Here is a 23,553-nt window from a genome sequence, read left to right as displayed (position 1 = left end):
ATTGTCCTGCATGAAAATCATGTTTTTCTTGAAGGATGCAGACTTCTTCCTGTACCACTGCTTGAAGAAGGTGTCTTCCAGAAACTGGCAGTAGGACTGGGAGTTGAGCTTGACTCCATCCTCAACCCAAAAAGGCCCCACAAGCTCATCTTTGATGATACCAGCCCAAACCAGTACTCCACCTCCACCTTGCTGGCGTCTGAGTCGGACTGGAGCTCTCTGCCCTTTACCAATCCAGCCACGGGGCCATCCATCTGGCCCATCAAGACTCACTCTCATTTCATCAGTCCATAAAACCTTAGAAAAATCAGTCTTGAGATATTTCTTGGCCCAGTCTTGACGTTTCAGCTTGTGTGTCTTGTTCAGTGGTGGTCGTCTTTCAGCCTTTCTTACCTTGGCCATGTCTCTGAGTATTGCACACCTTGTGCTTTTGGGCACTCCAGTGATGTTGCAGCTCTGAAATATGGCCAAACTGGTGGCAAGTGGCATCTTGGCAGCTGCACGCTTGACTTTTCTCAGTTCATGGGCAGTTATTTTGCGCCTTGGTTTTTCCACACGCTTCTTGCGACCCTGTTGACTATTTTGAATGAAACGCTTGATTGTTCGATGATCACGCTTCAGAAGCTTTGCAATTTTAAGAGTGCTGCATCCCTCTGCAAGATATCTCACTATTTTTGACTTTTCTGAGCCTGTCAAGTCCTTCTTTTGACCCATTTTGCCAAAGGAAAGGAAGTTGCCTAATAATTATGCACACCTGATATAGGGTGTTGATGTCATTAGACCACACCCCTTCTCATTACAGAGATGCACATCACCTAATATGCTTAATTGGTAGTAGGCTTTCGAGCCTATACAGCTTGGAGTAAGACAACATGCATAAAGAGGATGATGTGGTCAAAATACTCATTTGCCTAATAATTCTGTACAGGGTGTAGTCATTATTGTGACTAGCACATATTATGCAGCCCTTATGTACAAGAATATAACTACTATAATACTGCTCCTATGTACAAGAATATAACTACTATAATACTGCCTCCTATGTACAAGAATATAACTACTATAATACTGCCTCCTATGTACAAGAATATACCTACTATAATACTGCTCCTATGTACAAGAATATAACTACTATAATACTGCCTCCTATGTACAAGAATATAACTACTATAATACTGCTCCTATGTACAAGAATATAACTACTATAATACTGCTCCTATGTACAAGAATATAACTACTATAATACTGCCTCCTATGTACAAGAATATAACTACTATAATACTGCCTCCTATGTACAAGAATATAACTACTATAATACTGCTCCTATGTACAGGAATATAACTGCTATAATACTGCTCCTATGTACAGGAATATAACTACTATAATACTGCCCCCTATGTACAAGAATATAACTCCTATAATACTGCTCCTATGTACAAGAATATAACTACTATAATACTGCTCCTATATACAGAAATATAACTACTATAATACTGCCTCCTATATACAAGAATATAACTACTATAATACTGCTCCTATGTACAAGAATATAACTACTATAATACTGCCTCCTATGTACAAGAATATAACTACTATAATACTGTCCCCTATGTACCAGAATATAACTACTATGATACTGCTCCTATGTACAAGAATATAACTACTATGATACTGCTCCTATGTACATGAATATAACTACTATAATACTGCTCCTATGTACAAGAATATAACTTCTATAATACTGCTCCTATGTACAGGAATATAACTACTATAATACTGCTCCTATGTACAAGAATATAACTACTATAATACTGCCTCCTATGTACAAGAATATAACTACTATAATACTGTCCCCTATGTACAAGAATATAACTACTATAATACTGTCCCCTATGTACAAGAATATAACTACTATAATACTGCTCCTATGTACAAGAATATAACTACTATAATACTGCTCCTATGTACAAGAATATAACTACTATAATACTGCTCCTATGTACAAGAATATAACTACTATAATACTGCTCCTATGTACAAGAATATAACTACTATAATACTGCTCCTGTGTACAAGAATATAACTACTATAATACTCCTCCTATGTACAAGAATATAACTACTATAATACTGCTCCTATGTACAAGAATATAACTACTATGATACTGCTCCTATGTACAAGAATATAACTACTATAATACTGCTTCTATATACAAGAGTATAACTACTATAATACTGCCTCCTATGTACAGGAATATAACTACTATAATACTGCTCCTATGTACAAGAATATAACTACTATAATACTGCTCCTATGTACAAGAATATAAATACTATAATACTGCCTCCTATGTACAAGAATATAACTACTATAATACTGCTCCTATGTACAAGAATATAACTACTATAATACTGCTTCCTATGTACAGGAATATAACTACTATAATACTGCTCCTATGTACAGGAATATAACTACTATAATACTGCTCCTATGTACAAGAATATAAATACTATAATACTGCCTCCTATGTACAAGAATATAACTACTATAATACTGCTCCTATGTACAGGAATATAACTACTATAATACTGCTCCTATGTACAGGAATATAACTACTATAATACTGCTCCTATGTACAAGAATATAAATACTATAATACTGCTTCCTATGTACAAGAATATAACTACTATAATACTGCTCCTATGTACAAGAATATAACTACTATAATACTGCCTCCTATGTACAAGACTATAACTACTATAATACTGCTCCTATGTACAAGAATATAACTACTATAATACTGCCTCCTATGTACAGGAATATAACTACTATAATACTGCTCCTATGTACAAGAATATAACTACTATAATACTGCCTCCTATGTACAAGAATATAACTACTATAATACTGCTCCTATGTACAAGAATATAACTACTATAATACTGCCTCCTATGTACAAGAATATAACTACTATAATACTGCTCCTATGTACAAGAATATAACTACTATAATACTGCTCCTATGTACAAGAATTTAACTACTATAATACTGCCTCCTATGTACAAGAATATAACTACTATAATACTGCCTCCTATGTACAAGAATATAACTACTATAATACTGCTCCTATGTACAAGAATATAACTACTATAATACTGCCTCCTATGTACAAGAATATAACTACTATAATACTGCTCCTATGTACAAGAATATAACTACTATAATACTGCTCCTATGTACAAGAATCTAACTACTATAATACTGCCTCCTATGTACAAGAATATAACTACTATAATACTGCCTCCTATGTACAAGAATATAACTACTATAATACTGCTCCTATGTACAAGAATATAACTACTATAATACTGCCTCCTATGTACAAGAATATCACTGCTATAATTCAGTCCCTTTCTATTTCTTTGGTCAATCCTCCATCTTTCGTACTGTAACATTGTATTAGTGTAAAAGATAAGGGGCCATGTAGCGGTACTTTCAGGGCTATGTCTGATCCTATTTCCTGCAGTACCTACCTGGCTCTGTGTATCACTATTATATATCGGTTGTTACTTTGTATTTTTCTGGACATATCTTCATTGTGCAGTTGGTTTCTCTGACATCAGTAGGAGGTGATCACCGTGGGTCGTGCGGGGACATTACAAGGGCGCAGTGTTGGTTTTAGTAACGATGAACCCCCTCCTATGTTGTTCTCCTGCCTTTGTCTTCTCTGCCCCCTCCCTGGATAAATCAGATGTTTTCTCATCGCAATCACCTTGAGGGTCTTCAGAAGCGTTTATGGAGTCTCCTCTCCGCCTCGGCTTCCTGCAAGGACGTGGTCATAAATATTCATGATGCAAAACACAACGGTTTGAGTCGGGAACGTTAGTGCAAAGGAAGCAAATTCTTTTTTATAGAAACAGTTTGTGTTGGCGGAGCCGCAATCTGGGCGGGCAGGGGTCCGGGCTCCGCCACGTGAAGAGCGGCGCAATCTTCATAGATTCTGTGGAGAGTTCAGTACAAATTGTGGGTCAATTATTAGTTCTATTATTAATATCCTGCATCCTTTATATTGTCTAGAAATGTCAGGACATGGAGCTACAAATTCTTCCCAAAATCCATGCTATTGGGGGGGGGGTACTGCAAGATTTCTGTTGTGATGGCTATTGTCTGTGTCCTCTGTAGTCTAGAGCAGTGAAGACGCTAACATCAGTATACCTAGTGATCTAGGGGAGTAAAGGGGTTAATGGTAGTATACCTGATGGTCTAGACTCTAGGGCAGTAAAGGGGTTAATGTTAGTATACCTGATGGTCTAGGGCAGTGAAGGGGTTATTGTTAGTATACCTGATGGTCTAGGGCAGTAAAGGGGTTAATGTTAGTATACCTGATGGTCTAGGGCAGTAAAGGGGTTATTGTTAGTATACCTGATGGTCTAGGTGAGTAAAGGGGTTAATGTTAGTATACCTGATGGTCTAGGGCAGTGAAGGGGTTATTGTTAGTATACCTGATGGTCTAGGGCAGTAAAGGGGTTAATGTTAGTATACCTGATGGTCTAGGGCAGTAAAGGGGTTATTCTTAGTATACCTGATGGTCTAGGGCAGTAAAGGGGTTAATGTTGGTATTCCTGATGGTCTAGGGCAGTAAAGGGGTTATTGTTAGTATACCTGATGGTCTAGGGCAGTAAAGGGGTTATTGTTAGTATACCTGATGGTCTAGGGCAGTAAAGGGGTTAATGTTGGTATACTTGATGGTCTAGGGCAGTGAAGGGGTTATTGTTAGTATACCTGATGGTCTAGGGCAGTAAAGGGGTTAATGTTAGTATACCTGATGGTCTAGGGCAGTAAAAGGCTTATTGTTAGTATACCTGATGGTCTAGGGCAGTAAAAGGGTTATTGTTAGTATACCTGATGGTCTAGGGCAGTAAAGGGGTTATTGTTAGTATACCTGATGGTCTAGGGCAGTAAAGGGGTTATTGTTAGTATACCTGATGGTCTAGGGCAGTAAAGGGGTTATTTCTACTATAACTGGTGGTCTAGGGAAGCCAATGGGTTCTTGTTGGTATACCTGCCCCTTCACTAGAGCAGTGAAGGGATGACTATTAGTACACCTGGTGATCTAGGGCAGTGAAGACGTTAATGTTGGTATACAATGACAATCATTTGTAAAGCGCTTTTCTCACAGGGATAGTTGTGTGGCTAGGCAACTCCCTTGGAAGTCAGTGGCTGCCATATAGGCACTCTACACCGACACACTATAGGGTCGATTTAGTATGTGGTGGTCAAGGTGCTGACAGTGGTATACTAGGTGGTCTAGGGCAGTAAAAGGGTTAATCCTAGTATACCTGGTGGTATAGGGCAGTGAAGGGGTTACTTCTGGTGTACCTGGTCTAGGGCAGTGAAGGGTCACTCACCTCTCCAGGCCCCCTGTGTCTTAGAGGCCTGGTCGCCACTGTGTCCCCAATAGCGCTGCCACTGGTTAGCCATGACTGCACCACTAGTCCGGAGAGTGGTCCTCACCAGAGGAGCTGAAGCGCGGAGTGGGTGACACACCATGAGGGGTCTACCCGCATTCTAACCCTGACCCTGTATACTGGGGGTCATTAGCTGTGAGTATATAGGAATATACAGCTGCTTCTCTTGGATGTGTTTCCAGCCATTGAACTTGGACTCAACTTGTTTATATTTTATAAATGATGCTGTTCTGTGCGAGCGTGGCGGTATGGATGACTGCACCGCTAGAAGAGCTCAGGTGGGGGCGGCAGGAGAAGACCTCAGGGGGTCAGGGTCCCTCCTCTGATATACAGTGGGGTCGCCCCTTTTAGATTTACATCTTGTTGCAGAATTTGGACTCCACTTGTCCATATTTAATGGATGCTGCTGCAGCGTGATCTGCATGACTGCACCACTAGGCCAGAGAGGCCCCTTTATCTTCACCTTCTTCCTCATCTGAAAGTTATGATGTATTTAGGATTCACAAACTTATTCCGAAGAGCAGGAATGGCGCACAGCGGAGGGAGCGGTGCTGGAGCCGCCCCGGGGACTTCTGACCTCTTTACCCACAAACCAAATCCAGGCAGAAAATCACAGGAGTAGATGTCTGTGATCGCACCGCAATCTCCTGCAGAAGAGGCCATCTACATATGACTATTAGACTATTTACAGCAGCACAGAGTATTTAAGCTCAGGGAAAACAGAGCTGAACATGTAATGCAGGCAGCCTGTATATCTAGTATTATCGCCACATACAGCTCTATCCACAGTACTATCTCCATGTTCAGTACTATCTCCATGCTCAGTACTATCTCCATGCTCAGTACTATCTCCATGCTCAGTACTATCTCCATGCTCATTACTATCTCCATGCTCATTACTATCTCCATGCTCAGTACTATCTCCATGCTCAGTACTATCTCCATGCTCAGTACTATCTCCATGCTCAGTACTATCTCCATGCTCAGTACTATCTCCATGCTCAGTACTATCTCCATGCTCAGTACTATCTCCATGCTCAGTACTATCTCCGTCGTACTCAGTGCCATCTCCATGCTCAGTACTATCTTCATCCACAGTACTATCTCCATCGTACTCAGTGCCATCTCCATGCTCAGTACTATCTCCATGCTCAGTACTATCTCCATCATACTCAGTACTATCTCCATCATACTCAGTACTATCTCCATCATACTCAGTACTATCTCCATCATACTCAGTACTATCTCCATCATACTCAGTACTATCTCCATGCTCAGTACTATCTCCATGCTCAGTACTATCTCCATGCTCAGTACTATCTCCATGCTCAGTACTATCTCCATGCTCATTACTATCTCCATGCTCAGTACTATCTCCATCGTACTCAGTGCCATCTCCATGCTCAGTACTATCTTCATCCACAGTACTATCTCCATCGTACTCAGTGCCATCTCCATGCTCAGTACTATCTCCATGCTCAGTACTATCTCTATCGTACTCAGTACTATCTCCATGCTCAGTACTATCTCCATCGTACTCAGTACTATCTCCATGCTCAGTACTATCTCCATGCTCAGTACTATCTCCATGCTCAGTACTATCTCCATCATACTCAGCACTATCTCCATCATACTCAGTACCATCTCCATGCACAGTACTATCTCCATGCTCAGTACTATCTCCATCATGCTCAGTACTATCTCCATCATACTCAGTACTATCTCCATCATACTCAGTACTATCTCCATCATACTCAGTACTATCTCCATCATGCTCAGTACTATCTCCATGCTCAGTACTATCTCCATCATACTCAGCACTATCTCCATCATACTCAGTACCATCTCCATGCACAGTACTATCTCCATGCTCAGTACTATCTCCATCATGCTCAGTACTATCTCCATCATGCTCAGTACTATCTCCATCATACTCAGTACTATCTCCATCATACTCAGTACTATCTCCATCATACTCAGTACTATCTCCATCATGCTCAGTACTATCTCCATGCTCAGTACTATCTCCATGCACAGTACTATCTCCATGCACAGTACTATCTCCATGCTCAGTACTATCTCCATCATGCTCAGTACTATCTCCATGCTCAGTACTATCTCACTGATTTGATGTGGTGACAGTGACTGGGAGGCTCTATACTAGTATCTACAATCCCATTTTAATTTTGTACATGTAACTGGTGGTGATGGGGCTGCTGGGGGGTCTGTGGGGGTCCTGGTCCTCCAGGCTCAGTAACCTTCTGTCTCTTGTGCTTTGCAGGTGTAACACGCAGGACTACATATGGCACAAGGGGCTGCGCTGTGAGTCCATCATCACCGACTTCCAGGTCATGTGTGTGGCCGTGGGCACCGCCGCGCTCGTCGTCCTCCTGCTCTTCATGATGACCGTCTTCTTTGCCAAAAAACTCTATTTACTCAAAACTGAGAACTACAAACTACGTAAAAGAAAGTAAGTGACCCCTGTCTGGAAAATGATCATCTATATAGCCAATGTATCTAAGCCCATCATGTATGATACTATCTGCAGAGCTGTGTATCTAATCCTATCCTGTGTGATACTATCTGCAGAGCTGTGTATCTAATCCTGTTCTGTGTGATACTGTCTGCTGAGCTGTGTATCTAAGCCCATCATGTCTGATACTGTCTGCTGAGCTGTGTATCTAAGCCCATCATGCCTGATACTGTCTGCTGTGCTGTGTATCCTGAGATGTGTATCTAAACTTATCATGTATGATACTATCTGCTGAGCGGTGTATCTAATCCTGTCATGTGTGATACTGTCTACTAAGCTGTGTATCTAATCCTATCCTGTGTGATACAGTCTGCTGAGCTGTGTATCTAATCCTATCCTGTGTGATACTGTCTGCTGAGCTGTGTATCTAATCCTGTCATGTGTGATACTGTCTGCTGAGCTGTGTATCTAATCCTATCCTGTGTGATACTGTCTGCTGAGCTGTGTATCTAATCCTATCCTGTGTGATACTGTATGCTGAGCTGTGTATCTAATCCTGTCCTGTGTGATACTGTCTGCTGAGCTGTGTATCTAATCCTATCCTGTGTGATACTGTCTGCTGAGCTGTGTATGTTAGCCTGTCACGTGTGATACAGTCTGCTGAGCTGTGTATCTAATCCTCTCCTCTGTGTATCTAATCCTATCCTCTGTCTATCTAATCCTATCCTGTGTGATACTGCCTGCTGAGCTGTGTATCTAATCCTCTCCTCTGTGTATCTAATCCTATCCTGTGTGATACTGCCTGCTGAGCTGTGTATCTAATCCTCTCCTCTGTGTATCTAATCCTCTCCTGTGTGATACTGTCTGCTGAGCTGTGTATGTTAGCCTGTCACGTGTGATACTGTCTGCTGGGCCGCTGTATCTAAGCCTCTCATGAGTGATACTCAGAGAATCCCACAGCACTACTCCCCCCATCATCTTGCTGCGTCCTTGCCTCTTCTCCTCTCCTTCTTTGTAGTAGTTTGTGTCCGGCGGTTGTTGGTCTAAGCTTTTCATGGCGGCTCCGGACAAAGCCCCATCTGTCAGGCCCAGAATAAGGAGCCCCCACTGGGCGGCATCTGTCTGCGGATTTACAGCGGGTGGGGGGTGTAAGGAGCTTGTATTGTGGGTGTTCTGCCAGGCGGAGGTAAGCATTGTGCGGGTGGAGCGGGGGCACCGAGTTCTCTGCAACTTTAGAGAGTTGGGATGAATTTGCATCGGGGGCCCCTGAGATGACAGCCTTGTAGCCGGCGTTTTCACTCTGCGCTCTACGGCGCGTTCAGTTACAGTGGTACGGGTCTACCTCGTGGGCCAAGGAGTAGTAAAGAGATAACGACCCATCACCTGACATCACAGAAGTTGTCACTACCCTTCCCCCACACAGAAGTGAAGAGAAGAACTTGGTGGGCTCATAGAAATGTCTTGGGTTGCCAAATGCATAATAAATCTAGAAAACGACAAGGTCAGGGGTCCCTCTCCCTACCAGCGGGGGGCAGCCACCTCTTAGGGCCCGTCTCGTTGATAGATACTTGGTGTCGCTGCATGGCAGAATGATTCCAGTCCACCGAGGGCATCAGATGAGGCCCCCACCCAGTGTACAGAACAGGTGCATGTCACAATTCTGGGGCCCACCGGCCTGTGGTGGGATCCTGCTGGGCCAGTCCGTACATGTCACTATTCTGGAGCCCACCGGGCCCCTGGTGGGATCCTGCTGGGCCAGTCCGTACATGTCACAATTCTGGGGCCCACCGGCCTGTGGTGGGATCCTGCTGGGCCAGTCCGTACATGTCACTATTCTGGAGCCCACCGGACCCCTGGTGGGATCCTGCTGGGCCAGTCCGTACATGTCACTATTCTGGAGCCCACCGAGCCCCTGGTGGGATCCTGCTGGGCCAGTCCGTGCATGTCACTATTCTGGAGCCCACCGGGCCCCTGGTGGGATCCTGCTGGGCCAGTCCGTGCCTAGTAGCCGCGATCTGTCTGGCTGATAACAGAGAGTGAATGCCTGGGCAGTGATGGGCTGAATGCCTGTGTACACCGCCATACCTAGGTATGCAGTGGTGCTGATGCTTCTTCTCTCGCAGCAGGTACCGGACTCCCTCCGAGCTCCACAACGATAATTTCTCGCTCTCCACCATTGCGGAAGGCTCCCACCCAAATGTAAGGAAACTATGCGACACTCCATCTAAACTGTCCCCCCATGTCCGTGCCATGGCTTACTATGATAACGTTATCTGTCAGGTAACTCGTCTGTTTCATGTCTATGCTTCTGCATGCTGCAAGCACTGAGGAGGGTGGGTTCAGAGAGCGGGGGCAGGGGTATGCAGGGACCCCCATATCTCCTGCAGCATGACCCCCCAGGAACAATCACCTCATACACTGACTGATAGCCTGCCTGCAACGGAGCCCCGAATGCTGCATGATCAATACTAACCTGCAAAAAGAACAAGTCCTCTCCACCCTCCTCATTTTCCCTCCATCCACTGTATCGCCTCATCTCCATCGCCTCTGTCTCCATCTCCTCTGTCTCCATCTCCTCTGTCTCCATCTCCTCTGTCTCCATCTCCTCTGTCTCCATCTCCTCTGTCTCCATCTCCTCTGTCTCCATCTCCTCTGTCTTCATCTCCTCTGTCTCCATCTCCTCTATCTTCTTGTCTCCATCTCCTCTATCTTCTTGTCTCCATCTCCTCTGTCTCCATCTCCTCTGTCTCCATCTCCTCTGTCTCCATCTCCTCTGTCTCCATCTCCTCTGTCTCCATCTCCTCTGTCTTCATCTCCTCTGTCTCCATCTCCTCTATCTTCTTGTCTCCATCTCCTCTATCTTCTTGTCTCCATCTCCTCTATCTTCTTGTCTCCATCTCCTCTATCTTCTTGTCTCCATCTCCTCTATCTTCTTGTCTCCATCTCCTCTATCTTCTTGTCTCCATCTCCTCTGTCTCCATCTCCTCTGTCTCCATCTCCTCTGTCTCCATCTCCTCTGTCTCCATCTCCTCTGTCTCCATCTCCTCTATCTTCTTGTCTCCATCTCCTCCATCTTCTTGTCTCCATCTCCTCTATCTTCTTGTCTCCATCTCCTCTATCTTCTTGTCTCCATCTCCTCTATCTTCTTGTCTCCATCTCCTCTATCTTCTTGTCTTCATCTCCTCTATCTTCTTGTCTCCATCTCCTCTATCTTCTTGTCTCCATCTCCTCTATCTTCTTGTCTCCATCTCCTCTATCTTCTTGTCTCCATCTCCTCTATCTTCTTGTCTCCATTTCCTGTACCCCCTTCCTCCATTTCCTCTATCTTCTTGTCTCCATTTCCTGTACCCCCTTCCTCCATTTCTTTGTCTCCATCTCCTATATCTCCTTGTCTCTACTAGTGTTGATCGCGAATATTCGAATCGCAAATTTTAATTGCGAATATCACCACTTCAAGAATTCGCAAATATTTAGAATATAGTGCTATATATTCATATTCGCGAATAGTGTTGAATATTCTAATCGCGAATATATTACATTGCCTATTTTTTGCAATCAAGTAAACAATGACTAGAGATCACAAATTCTCGAATCTGCGAATTTATGGCAAATATTCGGCCAAAAATTCGCAAAATATCGCGAATTCGAATATTGTCTATGCCGCTCATCACTAGTCTCTATCTCCTTTTCTCCATCTCCTGGATTTCCTTGTCTCTGTCTCTAATATCTCCTTGTCTCCATCTCTTCTATCTCCTTGTCTCCATCTCTTTTATCTCCTTGTCTCCATCTCTTCTATCTTCTTGTCTCCATCTCCTGTACCCCCTTGTGTTCATCTCCACTATCTTTTTGTCTCCTTTTCCTTGTCTCCATCACCTGTACTTCCTTGTCTCCATCTCCTCTATCTCTTTGTCTCTTCTCATGTACCTCCTTATCTCCATCTCCTATCTTATTTTCTCCATCTCCCGTATCTCCTTCTCTCCATCTCCCATATCCCCTTGTCTCTATCTCCTGTACCCCCTTGTGTCAATCTCCATTATCTCCTTGTCTCCATCTTCTGGATTTCCTTGTCTCTGTCTCTAATATCTCCTTGTCTCATCTCCTCTATCTTCTTGTCTCCATCTCCTCTATCTTCTTGTCTCCATCTCCTCTATCTTCTTGTCTCCATCTCCTCTCTCTCCTTGTCTCTATCTCCTCTCTCTCCTTGTCTCTATCTCCTCTCTCTCCTTGTCTCCGTCTCCTCTTTCTCCTTGTCTCCATCTCCTCTATCTTCTTGTCTACAAATCCTGTACCCCCTTGTGTCAATCTCCAGTATCTCATTGTCTTCATCTCCATCCTCCATCTTTTTGTCTCCATCTCTATCTTATTGACTCTATCTGCTCTATCTCTTTGTCTCCATCTCCTATATCTCCTTGTCTCTACCTCCTTGTCGCCATCTCTTCTATTTCCTTGTCTCCATCTTCTGTACCTCCTTATCTCCATCTCCTTGTCTCCATCACCCTGTATCTTCTTGTCTCCATCTTCTGGATTCCCTTGTCTCTGTCTCTAATATCTCCCTGTCTCAAACTCTTCTATCTACTTGTCTCATCTCCTCTATCTTCTTGTCTCCATCTCCTGTATCCCCTTGTGTCCATCTCCACTATCTTTTTGTCTCCTTTTCCTTGTCTCCATCTCCTGTACCTCCTTGTCTTCATCTCCTCTATCTCTTTGTCTTCTTCTCATGTACCTCCTTATCTCCATCTCCTATCTTATTATCTCCATCTCCCATATCTCCTTCTCTCCATCCCCCATATCCCCTTGTCTCCATCTCCCGTATCTCCTTCTCTCCATCGCCTGTATCTCTTTTGTCTCCATCTCCACTTTCTGTCTCCATCTCCTGTATCTTCTTATCTCCATCTCTGATCTCCTTTTCTCCATCTCGCTCTCCCATCCTCTGTACCCTCTCTTCCTCTCTATCACTTTTATCTAGTTTTCCACCAGTTGTGTCTCTTCTCGTTCCTTGTTCTCCACATGGTTTCCTCTTCTCCAAGTCTTGGATCTTTTCTCTTTGTCCTTCATTCTCTCCATCCCTTGTATCTTCTAGAATGGTCACTGTTCTGTTGTATAATGTCTGCACTATTACAACTGCAGCTATTCTATATAACGCCGCACCGACAATGACCCCTGCCGCCCCCTCCATTACACATCGTCTTCAAACACCTTCTCTTCTCCTTGATGTTCACTTTATGTATTGCTGTGGTCATAGGAAGCTTAGGCCCTTGGTTTCTGACAGGATCCTGTAAGGGTCAGAGGTCCCTCACAGCCATGTGCTGTTATATAGGTGGAGTACAGAATGGTGGCTGCTCAGTCCTAAATAAGTTATAGGGCGGCACATTCTCCCCTGTGTATGGAGATGAAGTACTGAATACACCTTACAGTCAGGATCATGTTGTATACATTTTTATATATGGGCGCCCTCTGAACCCCCCTACCAACAGTGACACCCGGCTAGACCATTCTCTCTGCTCGAGGCTCTTCTCTATATGTCCCAACACCCTCCTGTCACCCTCTCATGGCCCGCATCAGGTGTCCACCATTATCACCGTGTACGTCAGTCTGCATGTAATGCTCGTTCCTACTGAATGTATATATGACTATAACTCAGGATAAGTCATGTAATATCTGTGACTCCACCAGCAGAATAGCGAGTGCAGCTCTGGAGTATAATACAGGATGTAACTCAGGATCAGTACAGGATAAGTAATGTATGTACACAGTGACTGCACCAGCAGAATAGTGAGTGCAGCTCTGGAGTATAATACAGGATGTAACTCAGGATCAGTACAGGATAAGTAATGTATGTACACAGTGACTGCACCAGCAGAATAGTGAGTGCAGCTCTGGAGTATAATACAGGATGTCACTCAGGATCAGTACAGGATAAGTAATGTATGTACACAGTGACTGCACCAGCAGAATAGTGAGTGCAGCTGTGGAGTATAACACAGGATGTAACTCAGGATCAGTACAGGATAAGTAATGTATGTACACAGTGACTGCACCAGCAGAATAGTGAGTGCAGCTCTGGAGTATATTACAGGATGTAAATCAGGATCAGTACAGGATAAGTAATGTATGTACACAGTGACTGCAGCAGCAGAATAGTGAGTGCAGCTGTGGAGTATAATACAGGATGTAGCTCAGGATCAGTACAGGATAAGTAATGTATGTACACAGTGACTGCACCAGCAGAATAGTGAGTGCAGCTCTGGAGTATAATACAGGATGTAACTCAGGATCAGTACAGGATAAGTAATGTATGTACACAGTGATTGCACCAGCAGAATAGTGAGTGCAGCTCTGGAGTATAATACAGGATGTAACTGAGGATCAGTACAGGATAAGTAATGTAATGTACACAGTGACTGCACCAGCAGAATAGTGAGTGCAGCTCTGGAGTATAATACAGGATGTAACTCAGGATCAGTACAGGATAAGTAATAAATAAAATAATTCAGTGCTGACCCCCAAAGATTATAGACAGTTCATATGACTCTCAGAATTCAACATACAGAAGTCAGAGATCTACAAAATGGTGAACTATACAAAGTATAATGGCAGGACTTTCCTTTACACAGCAATTAAACGTTATTTACATGGAACTGAACTGTTCCTTTAAGATTCATGTAATATAATATGATAAGCTAAACAGAAGAAGCTTAGCTGCAGTGTAGATCATGGGTTTGGAGCAGAGTGACAAGATATGGATTTCAGACTACCTCAAGATTCTATAGGCCATGATGCTAAACTGGAGTCACTGATAATAGTGGAGCCAAATAGAGCAACGCAGCAGTGTAAAGCATTGGAAAGAATAAGACAGCAGCTTGAGCCTTTGATGAGAAAGGAGGGGGATTTCAGGCAACTTCAGACTCTAACAGACAATGCATCTGAGCTGGAGCTGATGATCGCGGAGCTATTTCTGCCGTCTGCATATAAATCGCCGAGGAGCGTCAAGGGTTAAAAGAGTTCTGTGTGCGGCAATATGGTTCCAGCTGGAAAAAAAACAGCAGCTGTGGCGTCCGGCCAAGTCTGCGCTTAAATCCGACATTTATTCCTTCACGCGACGCACAGATTGACTGGCAACATCTGGGCGTCCACGCCTGGCATCACAGACAGGACCCGCTGTGGGTGGAGGAGTCCTGGGATAACCTGGACCAAGTGTAATGCCATCATCGTCCGTCCGCAGTGGGAGCAGCATTAGGTGCACACCGTACAGGAAGGTGACAAATTACTAGAGGAACCATGAAAACTCAAGGATTGTATGGACTGCTACATTGTAACAAACCCTCAGCAGAAACAGTTTAGGACAGGTGTACACCGGGATGTTCTCATCTAGATTCTCCCACCATTACTGTATACATTGAGATTCTGAAAACCTGCCCAGCTGGGGCTTTGTTACAGTGTATTAGTGCAGGAGAGAGAAGTGTGTGCATTGTACGAAACCCTTAAGAACGTTTCCAGTCACTGACAGCAAGCAGTTTTTATGCACATTTATGCAAATAAGTCAATTATAAATTTGGCACAATTATCGCAAACATGTGACCGCGTCGTGCTCATGCATCGCTGAGGCGGCCACACATGGGTGGAGTGCTCAGTGCACATGCCTATGATGATGTTATAGAACATCCATTATAACAGTATAATGGACGGGATACTCGTATTAAAGGATGTGAAGATTTAGCAGCGCAGCGGCGTGATCCGGCGAGCGTGTCCTCCCTGCAATCCATCAGTGTGGTCAGGATGAATATCTCTCCATCGCCGTGACTCTGGGGGGCTCGCTCTGTGCGAGGGATGCTCACTGGACCGTTGTGTGCAGAGACGGCAGTTGCTAGGCAACCGGGTCCAGGCTTCAGGCGGGAAGAAGGCCCAGGGACGGCGATTACAGTCTGAGCGCACGGCCGCGGCTAATCCGCCCGGGTTTTGTAATATAATTAACCTTCTTCTGTCAGAATTTGAGGTCATTTAGCGAATATTTATTTTACGCTTCGTGACAAGAGAGGAACGAGATGAAATAGAGGTTTGAGCATTTTTATTTTTTTTTTATGTTATGGTATAGGTTTCCTAGGGTTTCGGTTTACAGAAAGCAGAAGAGATGCCCATGGCGAATTGTGTAACCGAGCGGCCAGTCAGGAGTGTTGAGTCATATCATGTGACGCGCGGCACAAGTCAGAGCAGAGCCGTCCTGGCGCCATTTACAGCATGAAGAGAGTCCGGCTCTGCCACTCGGTGCCATCGGATTCCTTATTTATGGTTTCTTACTTTTTTTTGAGGGGGGGGGGTTCTGCACAACAAGCGCCAGCAATCGCAGATTCTCGGCCACACCTCATTTATTTCCCGTATTCCCGCCCTTTCAGATATTTTATCAACTGTGATTGGAGGGCAGTCTTGGCGCAGTTTCTGTGACTCAGGCGGGTCTATTGTAGTTGCTGCGTTTTACTGCACTTGGATTAATAGGTAATGTCCGATATCGGTCACTCGCCTCTCCTCGCTCCTCCTCCGCAGGCCACCCTCCATTTCAGCTCCAGTTGCCATTGCAGATGATGTCTTGATACTGGTCAGACTCAGAATGTCATGTGTGCCTGGAGGCCAGAGAGAGAGGAGACCGAATAGTGGGATCTCAGGACTAAAATGTGGTGTATGGTCTGAGGTCTGAATGATGGGGTTTGGTCTGGAGTCTGAATGATGTGGTTTGGTCTGGGGTCTGAATGATGGGGTTTGGTCTAGAGTCTGAATAATGGGGTTTGGTCTGGAGTCTGACTGATGGGGTTTGGTCTGGAGTCTGAATGATGGGGTTTGGTCTGGGGTCTGAATGATGGGGTTTAGTCTGGGGTTTGAATGATGGAGTTTGGTCTGGGGTCTGAATGATGGGGTTTGGTCTGAGGTCTAAATAATGGGGTTTGGTCTGGAGTCTGAATGATGGGGTTTGGTCTGGAGTCTGAATGATGGGGTTTGGTCTGGAGTCTGACTGATGGGGTTTGGTCTGGAGTCTGACTTATGGGGTTTGGTCTGGAGTCTGAATGATGAGGTTTGGTCTGGGGTCTAAATGATGGAGTTTGGTCTGGAGTCTGAATGATGGGGTTTTGGTCTGGAGTCTGAATGATGGGGTTTTGGTCTGGAGTCTGAATGATGGGGTTTTGGTCTGGGGTTTGAATTATGGGGTTTAGTCTGGGGTTTGAATGATGGGGTTTAGTCTGGGGTCTGAATGATGGGGTTTGGACTGGGGTCTGAATGATGGGGCTCTGTCTGGGGTCTGAATTAGGGGTTTGGTCTGTGGTCTGAATGGTGGGGTTTGGTCTGTGGTCTGAATGGTGTGGTTTGGTCTGGGGTCTGAATGATGGGGTTTGGTCTGCGATCTGAATGATGGGGTTTGGTCTGAGGTCTAAATAATAGGGTTTGGTCTGGAGTCTGAATGATGGGGTTTGGTCTGGAGTCTGACTGATGGGGTTTGGTCTGGAGTCTGAATGATGGGGTTTGGTCTGGAGTCTGACTGATGGGGTTTGGTCTGGAGTCTGACTGATGGGGTTTGGTCTGGAGTCTGAATGATGGGGTTTGGTCTGGAGTCTGAATGATGGGGTTTGGTCTGGAGTCTGACTGATGGGGTTTGGTCTGGAGTCTGACTGATGGGGTTTAGTCTGGAGTCTGAATGATGGGGTTTGGTCTGGGGTCTGAATGATGGGGTTTAGTCTGGGGTTTGAATGATGAGTTTGGTCTGGGGTCTGAATGATGGGGTTTGGTCTGAGGTCTAAATAATGGGGTTTGGTCTGGGGTCTGAATGATGGGGTTTGGTCTGAGGTCTAAATAATGGGGTTTGGTCTGGAGTCTGACTGATGGGGTTTGGTCTGAAGTCTGAATGATGGGGTTTGGTCTGGAGTCTGAATGATGGGATTTGGTCTGGGGTCTGAATGATGGGGTTTAGTCTGGGGTTTGAATGATGGAGTTTGGTCTGGGGTCTGAATGATGGGGTTTGGTCTGAGGTCTAAATAATGGGGTTTGGTCTGGAGTCAGGATGATGGGGTTTGGTCTGGAGTCTGAATGATGGGGTTTTGGTCTGGAGTCTGAATGATGGGGTTTTGGTCTGGGGTTTGAATTATGGGGTTTAGTCTGGGGTTTGAATAATGGGGTTTAGTCTGGGGTCTGAATGATGGGGTTTGGACTGGGGTCTGAATGATGGGGTTCTGTCTGGGGTCTGAATTAGGGGTTTGGTCTGGGGTCTGAATTAGGGGTTTGGTCTGTGGTCTGAATGGTGGGGTTTGGTCTGGGGTCTGAATGATGGGGTTTGGTCTGCGATCTGAATGATGGGGTTTGGTCTGAGGTCTAAATAATGGGGTTTGGTCTGGAGTCTGAATGATGGGGTTTGGTCTGGAGTCTGAATGATGGGGTTTGGTCTGGAGTCTGACTGATGGGGTTTGGTCTGGAGTCTGACTGATGGGGTTTGGTCTGGAGTCTGAATGATGGGGTTTGGTCTGGAGTCTGACTGATGGGGTTTGGTCTGGAGTCTGAATGATGGGGTTTGGTCTGGAGTCTGACTGATGGGGTTTGGTCTGGAGTCTGACTGATGGGGTTTGGTCTGGAGTCTGAATGATGGGGTTTGGTCTGGAGTCAGAATGATGGGGTTTGGTCTGGAGTCTGAATGATGGGGTTTGGTCTGGGGTCTGAATGATGGGGTTTGGTCTGAGGTCTAAATAATGGGGTTTGGTCTGGGGTCTGAATGATGGGGTTTGGTCTGAGGTCTAAATAATGGGGTTTGGTCTGGGGTCTGAATGATGGGGTTTAGTCTGGGGTTTGAATGATGGAGTTTGGTCTGGGGTTTGAATGATAGGGTTTAGTCTGGGGTCTGAATGATGGGGTTTAGTCTGAGGTCTGAATGATGGGGTTTAGTCTGACGTCTGAATGATGGGGTTTGGTCTGGGGTGTGAATGATGGGGTTTTGTCTGAGATCTGAATGACAGGGTGTGGTCTGGGGTGTGAATAATGGGGTTTAGTCTGGCATTTGAATGATGGGGTTTGGACTGGGGTCTGATTTATGGGGTTCTGTCTGGGGTCTGAATTAGGGGTTTGGTCTGGGGTCTGAATTAGGGGGTTGGTCTGGGGTCTGAATGATGGGGTTTGGTCTGGGGTCTGAATGCTGGGTTTAGTCTGGGGTCTGAATGATGGGGTTTGGACTGGGGCCTGAATGATGGGGTTTGGTCTGAGGTCTAAATGATGGAGTTTGGTCTGGGGTCTGAATGATTGGGTTTGGTCTGGGGTCTGAATGATGGGGTTTGGTCTGGGATCTGAATGATGGGGTTTGGTCTGGGATCTGAATGATGGGGTTTGGTCTGGGGTATGAATGATTGGGTTTGGTCTGGGGTCTGAATGATGGGGTTTGGTCTGGGGTCTGAATGATGGGGTTTGGTCTGGGGTATGAATGATGGGGTTTGGTCTGGGGTATGAATGATTGGGTTTGGTCTGGGGTCTGAATGATGGGGTTTGGTCTGGGATCTGAATGATGGGGTTTGGTCTGGGGTATGAATGATGGGGTTTGGTCTGGGGTATGAATGATTGGGTTTGGTCTGGGGTCTGAATGATGGGGTTTGGTCTGGGGTCTGAATGATGGGGTTTGGTCTGGGGTCTGAATGATGGGGTTTGGTCTGGGATCTGAATGATGGGGTTTGGTCTGGGGTATGAATGATGGGGTTTGGTCTGGGATAATTCAAGAGCCAGGTAGTCACCATTGGAGTTGAGATCACAGCTGCGGGCCCCTGTCTATTCTGTCCTCACTGTAAGATGCTTATAGTAAAAACAATATACTTGGGAAATATTTGGGAAATGTATATCCTGACAAACGCCCCACCCTTTGAAAAGCCACACTCCAGAAGACTCCGCCCCATTGCAAGCACACGCCCTGTCACAGCCAAAGTATCCCTAGAAAAGAAATTAAACTTTGTTGGTCCCATTTTGTTCGGATTTCCCACTGTTTATTGAACTGGACGTCCAAATTCAATGAAGCAAAATGTCACCGCCACTAGGGGGAGCTCACTGAATACCGATTCATGTATCTCCTATAAATACATATGGAAGAAGTGATGATTACGGGGAGACCGAATGTTACCATTGTTGTAGTGTGCACATAAGATTCGTACACAATGGCGCCATTATCAGGGTGGATTGTTACCTGCGTGTCAGTCTCTTAACCTTGTAGACAACAGTTCAGGTATATGAAAGGTGACAACCACTCTCAAGTCCCTTTTGTGTAGGGATTGTCACTTCCCCTCCCCCACACAGCTTTCTGTAAGAGAAGCTTGTTACAAAGTATCCTGGCCCCTGATTCTGGATCTATACATTGTTGCTATTCGTTCGCTGTGCGTGATGCTCCCATTGGCTGCCTCCCATCTCCTGGCGGTCTGCAGGAGCTGATATTAGCAGTATGGAGGGGGGTCATAGAGGCAGCAGCCCCCTTACTCAATCTGTGCTGGACAAAAAATCTGGATCTCTGCTTCTTTCTGCTCTGCTGCTTGTATCTCTCCATAGTCTGATTTGGTAGATCGTAGCCCCCCTCCCCCGCTTCTGCGCCACTGACGCTGTACTATGTGCTCACAAACTGTTTTTCTCATTGACTGCAGTAATTACTGATATCCGACGGGAAAAATAAAAAATCTCATGGAAAGTAAGTACAACCCTTACACTACGATGAAGCTAAGCAGCGTTACGTGTGTAGTTGTCAGCCTGCGCCATTACACTTGGTGGTTGAGTCGTTGTATCACTGTACCGGACTAAAGGGTAAAACCCCTTAAATTCTTCATCCCCACTGACAAACCATCCCTACGACTGCTGGCTGTGCAAATTAACATTCAGCTCTTCCGACACCCCCACATACATGCACGCTCGATTCAACCAAGCATGCATGTGTCCTGAATGGGGAGATGGGAAGAAAGCTGCTGTCAGATACCTCTGTTCCCTCTGGACTCCTCTGTCTCTTCCAGACTTCTTTGTCCACTCCAGACCTCTCAGATTCCTCTGTCCCCTTCCAAACCCTTGTGTCCAGACTTCTTTATCCCCTCCAGACTCTGTCTTTTTCCAAACTCCTCTGTTTCATCCAGACTCCTCTTTCCTCCTTCAAGCCTCTCTGTCACTCCAGACTCCTCGGCCTTCCTCCAGACTTCTCTGTAATTTACAGACTCATCTGTCTTCTTCCAGACTTCTCTGTCTTCCTCCAGACTCTTCAGTCCTTCTGTAGATTCCTCTGTCTCCTTCCAGACTCCTCCGTCCCCTCAAGACTCCTCTACCCTCCTCCAGACTCCTTTGTTTTCCTCTAAACTCCTCTGTCCTCCTTCCAGACCCCTCTGTCTCCGTCCAGACCCCTCTCTCCCCTTCCAGACTCCTCTGTAATTTCCAGACTCATCTGTCTTCTTCCAGACTTCTCTGTCTTCCTCCAGACTCCTCAGTCCTTCTCTAGATTCCTCTGTGTCCTTCCAGACTCCTCCGTCCCCTCAAGACTCCTCTACCCTCCTCCAGACTCCTTTGTTTTCCTCTAAACTCCTCTGTCCTCCTTCCAGACCTCTCTGTCTCCGTTCAGACTCCTCTCTCCCCTTTCAGACTCCTGTAATTTCCAGACTCATCTGTCTTCTTTCAGACTTTTCTGTCTTCCTCCATTCCTCAGTCCTTCTCTAGATTCCTCTGTGTCCTTCCAGACATCTCCGTCCCCTCAAGACTCCTCTACCCTCCTCCAGACTCCTTTGTTTTCCTCTAGACTCCTCTGTTCTCCAGACTCCTCTGTCCTCCCTCCAGACCCCTCTGTCTCCGTCCAGACTCCTCTGTTCTCCAGACTCCTCTCTCCCCTTCCAGACTCCTCTGTCCCTTCCATGCTCCTCTGTCCTTTTTCAGACCCTCCTATCTCTTCTGGTCCCTTCTTTTCCCACTGGACCCATCTATCCCCTCTGGAATTCTCCAGACTCCTCTGTCACCTCTGGAATCCCTTGTCCCTTTCAGCCTCCTCTAGCAGTGGCTTATGTCTTCGAGAAGAAAAGAATCAGGCAATTGAAATGCATGTGGATTTACATGGGCCGACTGAGCGGCCGATTGTTGGGAAGAAAGCGTTCTATCCCGACAGTCGGCGGCTCGTTCAGTGAAGGAAACACATTTACATGCAGCGATTTCCATCACTGTATGAAGATGAGGGATCACTATTGCGACCACTCGTCATCATACAGAATCATGCTTTCTGAGCAGCAGATCACACTGTTTAGACCACACATTCTGCTGCCTAGAAGCCATGAGCGATGGTGCCTGCATGAACGTCAGGATCAGGATTGATGGCACATTTACATGGCCAGATTGTCGGGAACGACCATTTGCAGGAAACGTCGTTTTTGTTAATCTGTCCGATTCTTAGGTTGTGTAAATGCACCTTTATTTCCCTTCACCTCGGCCATCAGAGGAGAGTCTGAAAGCCCATTATTTGATCACCCAGTCCTGCCTCCATCTTAATCTGATGTCTGGCTATAGACATAGATAGTTGTCAGTAAATATCAAATGTCTACAGGACCTAGGAGAGCCGTTCCTGAGGAGGGCCAAGAGTTAGGATGGACTTTTTCTGGATTTTAAGTGGTTCCTGGTTTACCTGGCAACTGTTCGTCTTTCTGGTGATGGGTTTGGGTCAGCAATTGTCCTATATCTATGAGTAGAACCAGAATACTGGTGAAACACTGGATGAGTAGAGGAGAGGATGAATAAATGTCATGTTTATAGCACAGTTGGCCTCCCTTAGACTTAATAACAATACCAGTTATTAACACAGGACTTTTACCAACCCATTAGTTGCAGTGGTGGAACCCCCAGTACATCGTATATCAGGTGACACATCACGACTTTACCTTGCTCTCCAGATGTAACATTGTTTCGAGGTGACTGTATCATTCCAGCTAAATCTTGCGGAACCGCCATGGGCACAACTCAAGCCCCACTTCCTCTAATGCTTAATCTTACATGTTTTATTTGTTTTATAGGAGGATCCCAACGCTCCTCAGAAGGTGCAGGATCTGCCCAAGGCTTGCCTGAAAGACGAGGAACCTTTCAACATACAGAACTCTCTGTCGCCCAAGCACGAGAGCGTCAAAGGGGACCCAGATATTGTCGATGTCAACTGCGTTCTTAACAACTTAACATGAGGAAAGAGCGAAGACTTAGAAGATGTGAGCACCATCTTCTTGGAACTTCTTCAGTGCCGAAGGAGCCAGTGAAAAAGCCAGTCACCATTTCCTCCAGCACTGACAGAGTTCAACATTTCATTACCACACCGCCCCTCTAATGTGCCCCCATTCCTTGGCATGCTTTGATGTATTTTGTACAGAGATATGCAAAAAAAAAAAAAAGAAAAAAAAAAAGATGGAATGGTGATTTGGAGATGCTGAAGGAACGATTCCACTGTGTTGAGGACGGGTCTGATAATACTATACAAAGAGGAAACCGAGATAGGCTAAAGTGCATGTGGGAACGTGCATGTGTGTGTGGCCTGTGATGTCACTGGGAACCAGTGACATCACAGCGGCAAATTGTGCATCCAATCAGTGCGCTTCATAACATGATCTGATCACACAT

General features: G+C 45.4%; 1 protein-coding gene across 6 annotated transcripts in view; it reads left to right on the top strand.

Moving 5' to 3' along the window:
* The window catches only part of CSPG5 (chondroitin sulfate proteoglycan 5), an 82,204-nt gene extending 58,871 nt beyond the window's left edge, over positions 1–23,333 (top strand). The window contains exons 3-6 of one of the 6 annotated variants that reach the window (XM_040431456.1): positions 7,750–7,938; positions 10,065–10,140; positions 20,580–20,623; positions 22,962–23,094. In XM_040431456.1, coding sequence (XP_040287390.1) covers positions 7,750–7,938; positions 10,065–10,140; positions 20,580–20,582 — 268 coding nt within the window. In that variant the 3' untranslated portion in view covers positions 20,583–20,623; positions 22,962–23,094. Of the gene's footprint in view, positions 1–7,749; positions 7,939–10,064; positions 10,222–20,579; positions 20,624–22,961 lie in introns of all 6 variants that reach the window. The other 5 variants (XM_040431455.1, XM_040431454.1, XM_040431452.1 and 2 more) reach the window with 5 other exon arrangements.
* Positions 23,334–23,553: the final 220 nt, after the last annotated feature.

This window comes from Bufo bufo, chromosome 5 (assembly GCF_905171765.1).
Source record: "Bufo bufo chromosome 5, aBufBuf1.1, whole genome shotgun sequence".
Lineage (NCBI taxonomy): Eukaryota > Metazoa > Chordata > Amphibia > Anura > Bufonidae > Bufo > Bufo bufo.
Note: the sequence above shows the minus strand (reverse complement) of the source record. Positions and strands in the feature narration are given on the sequence as shown.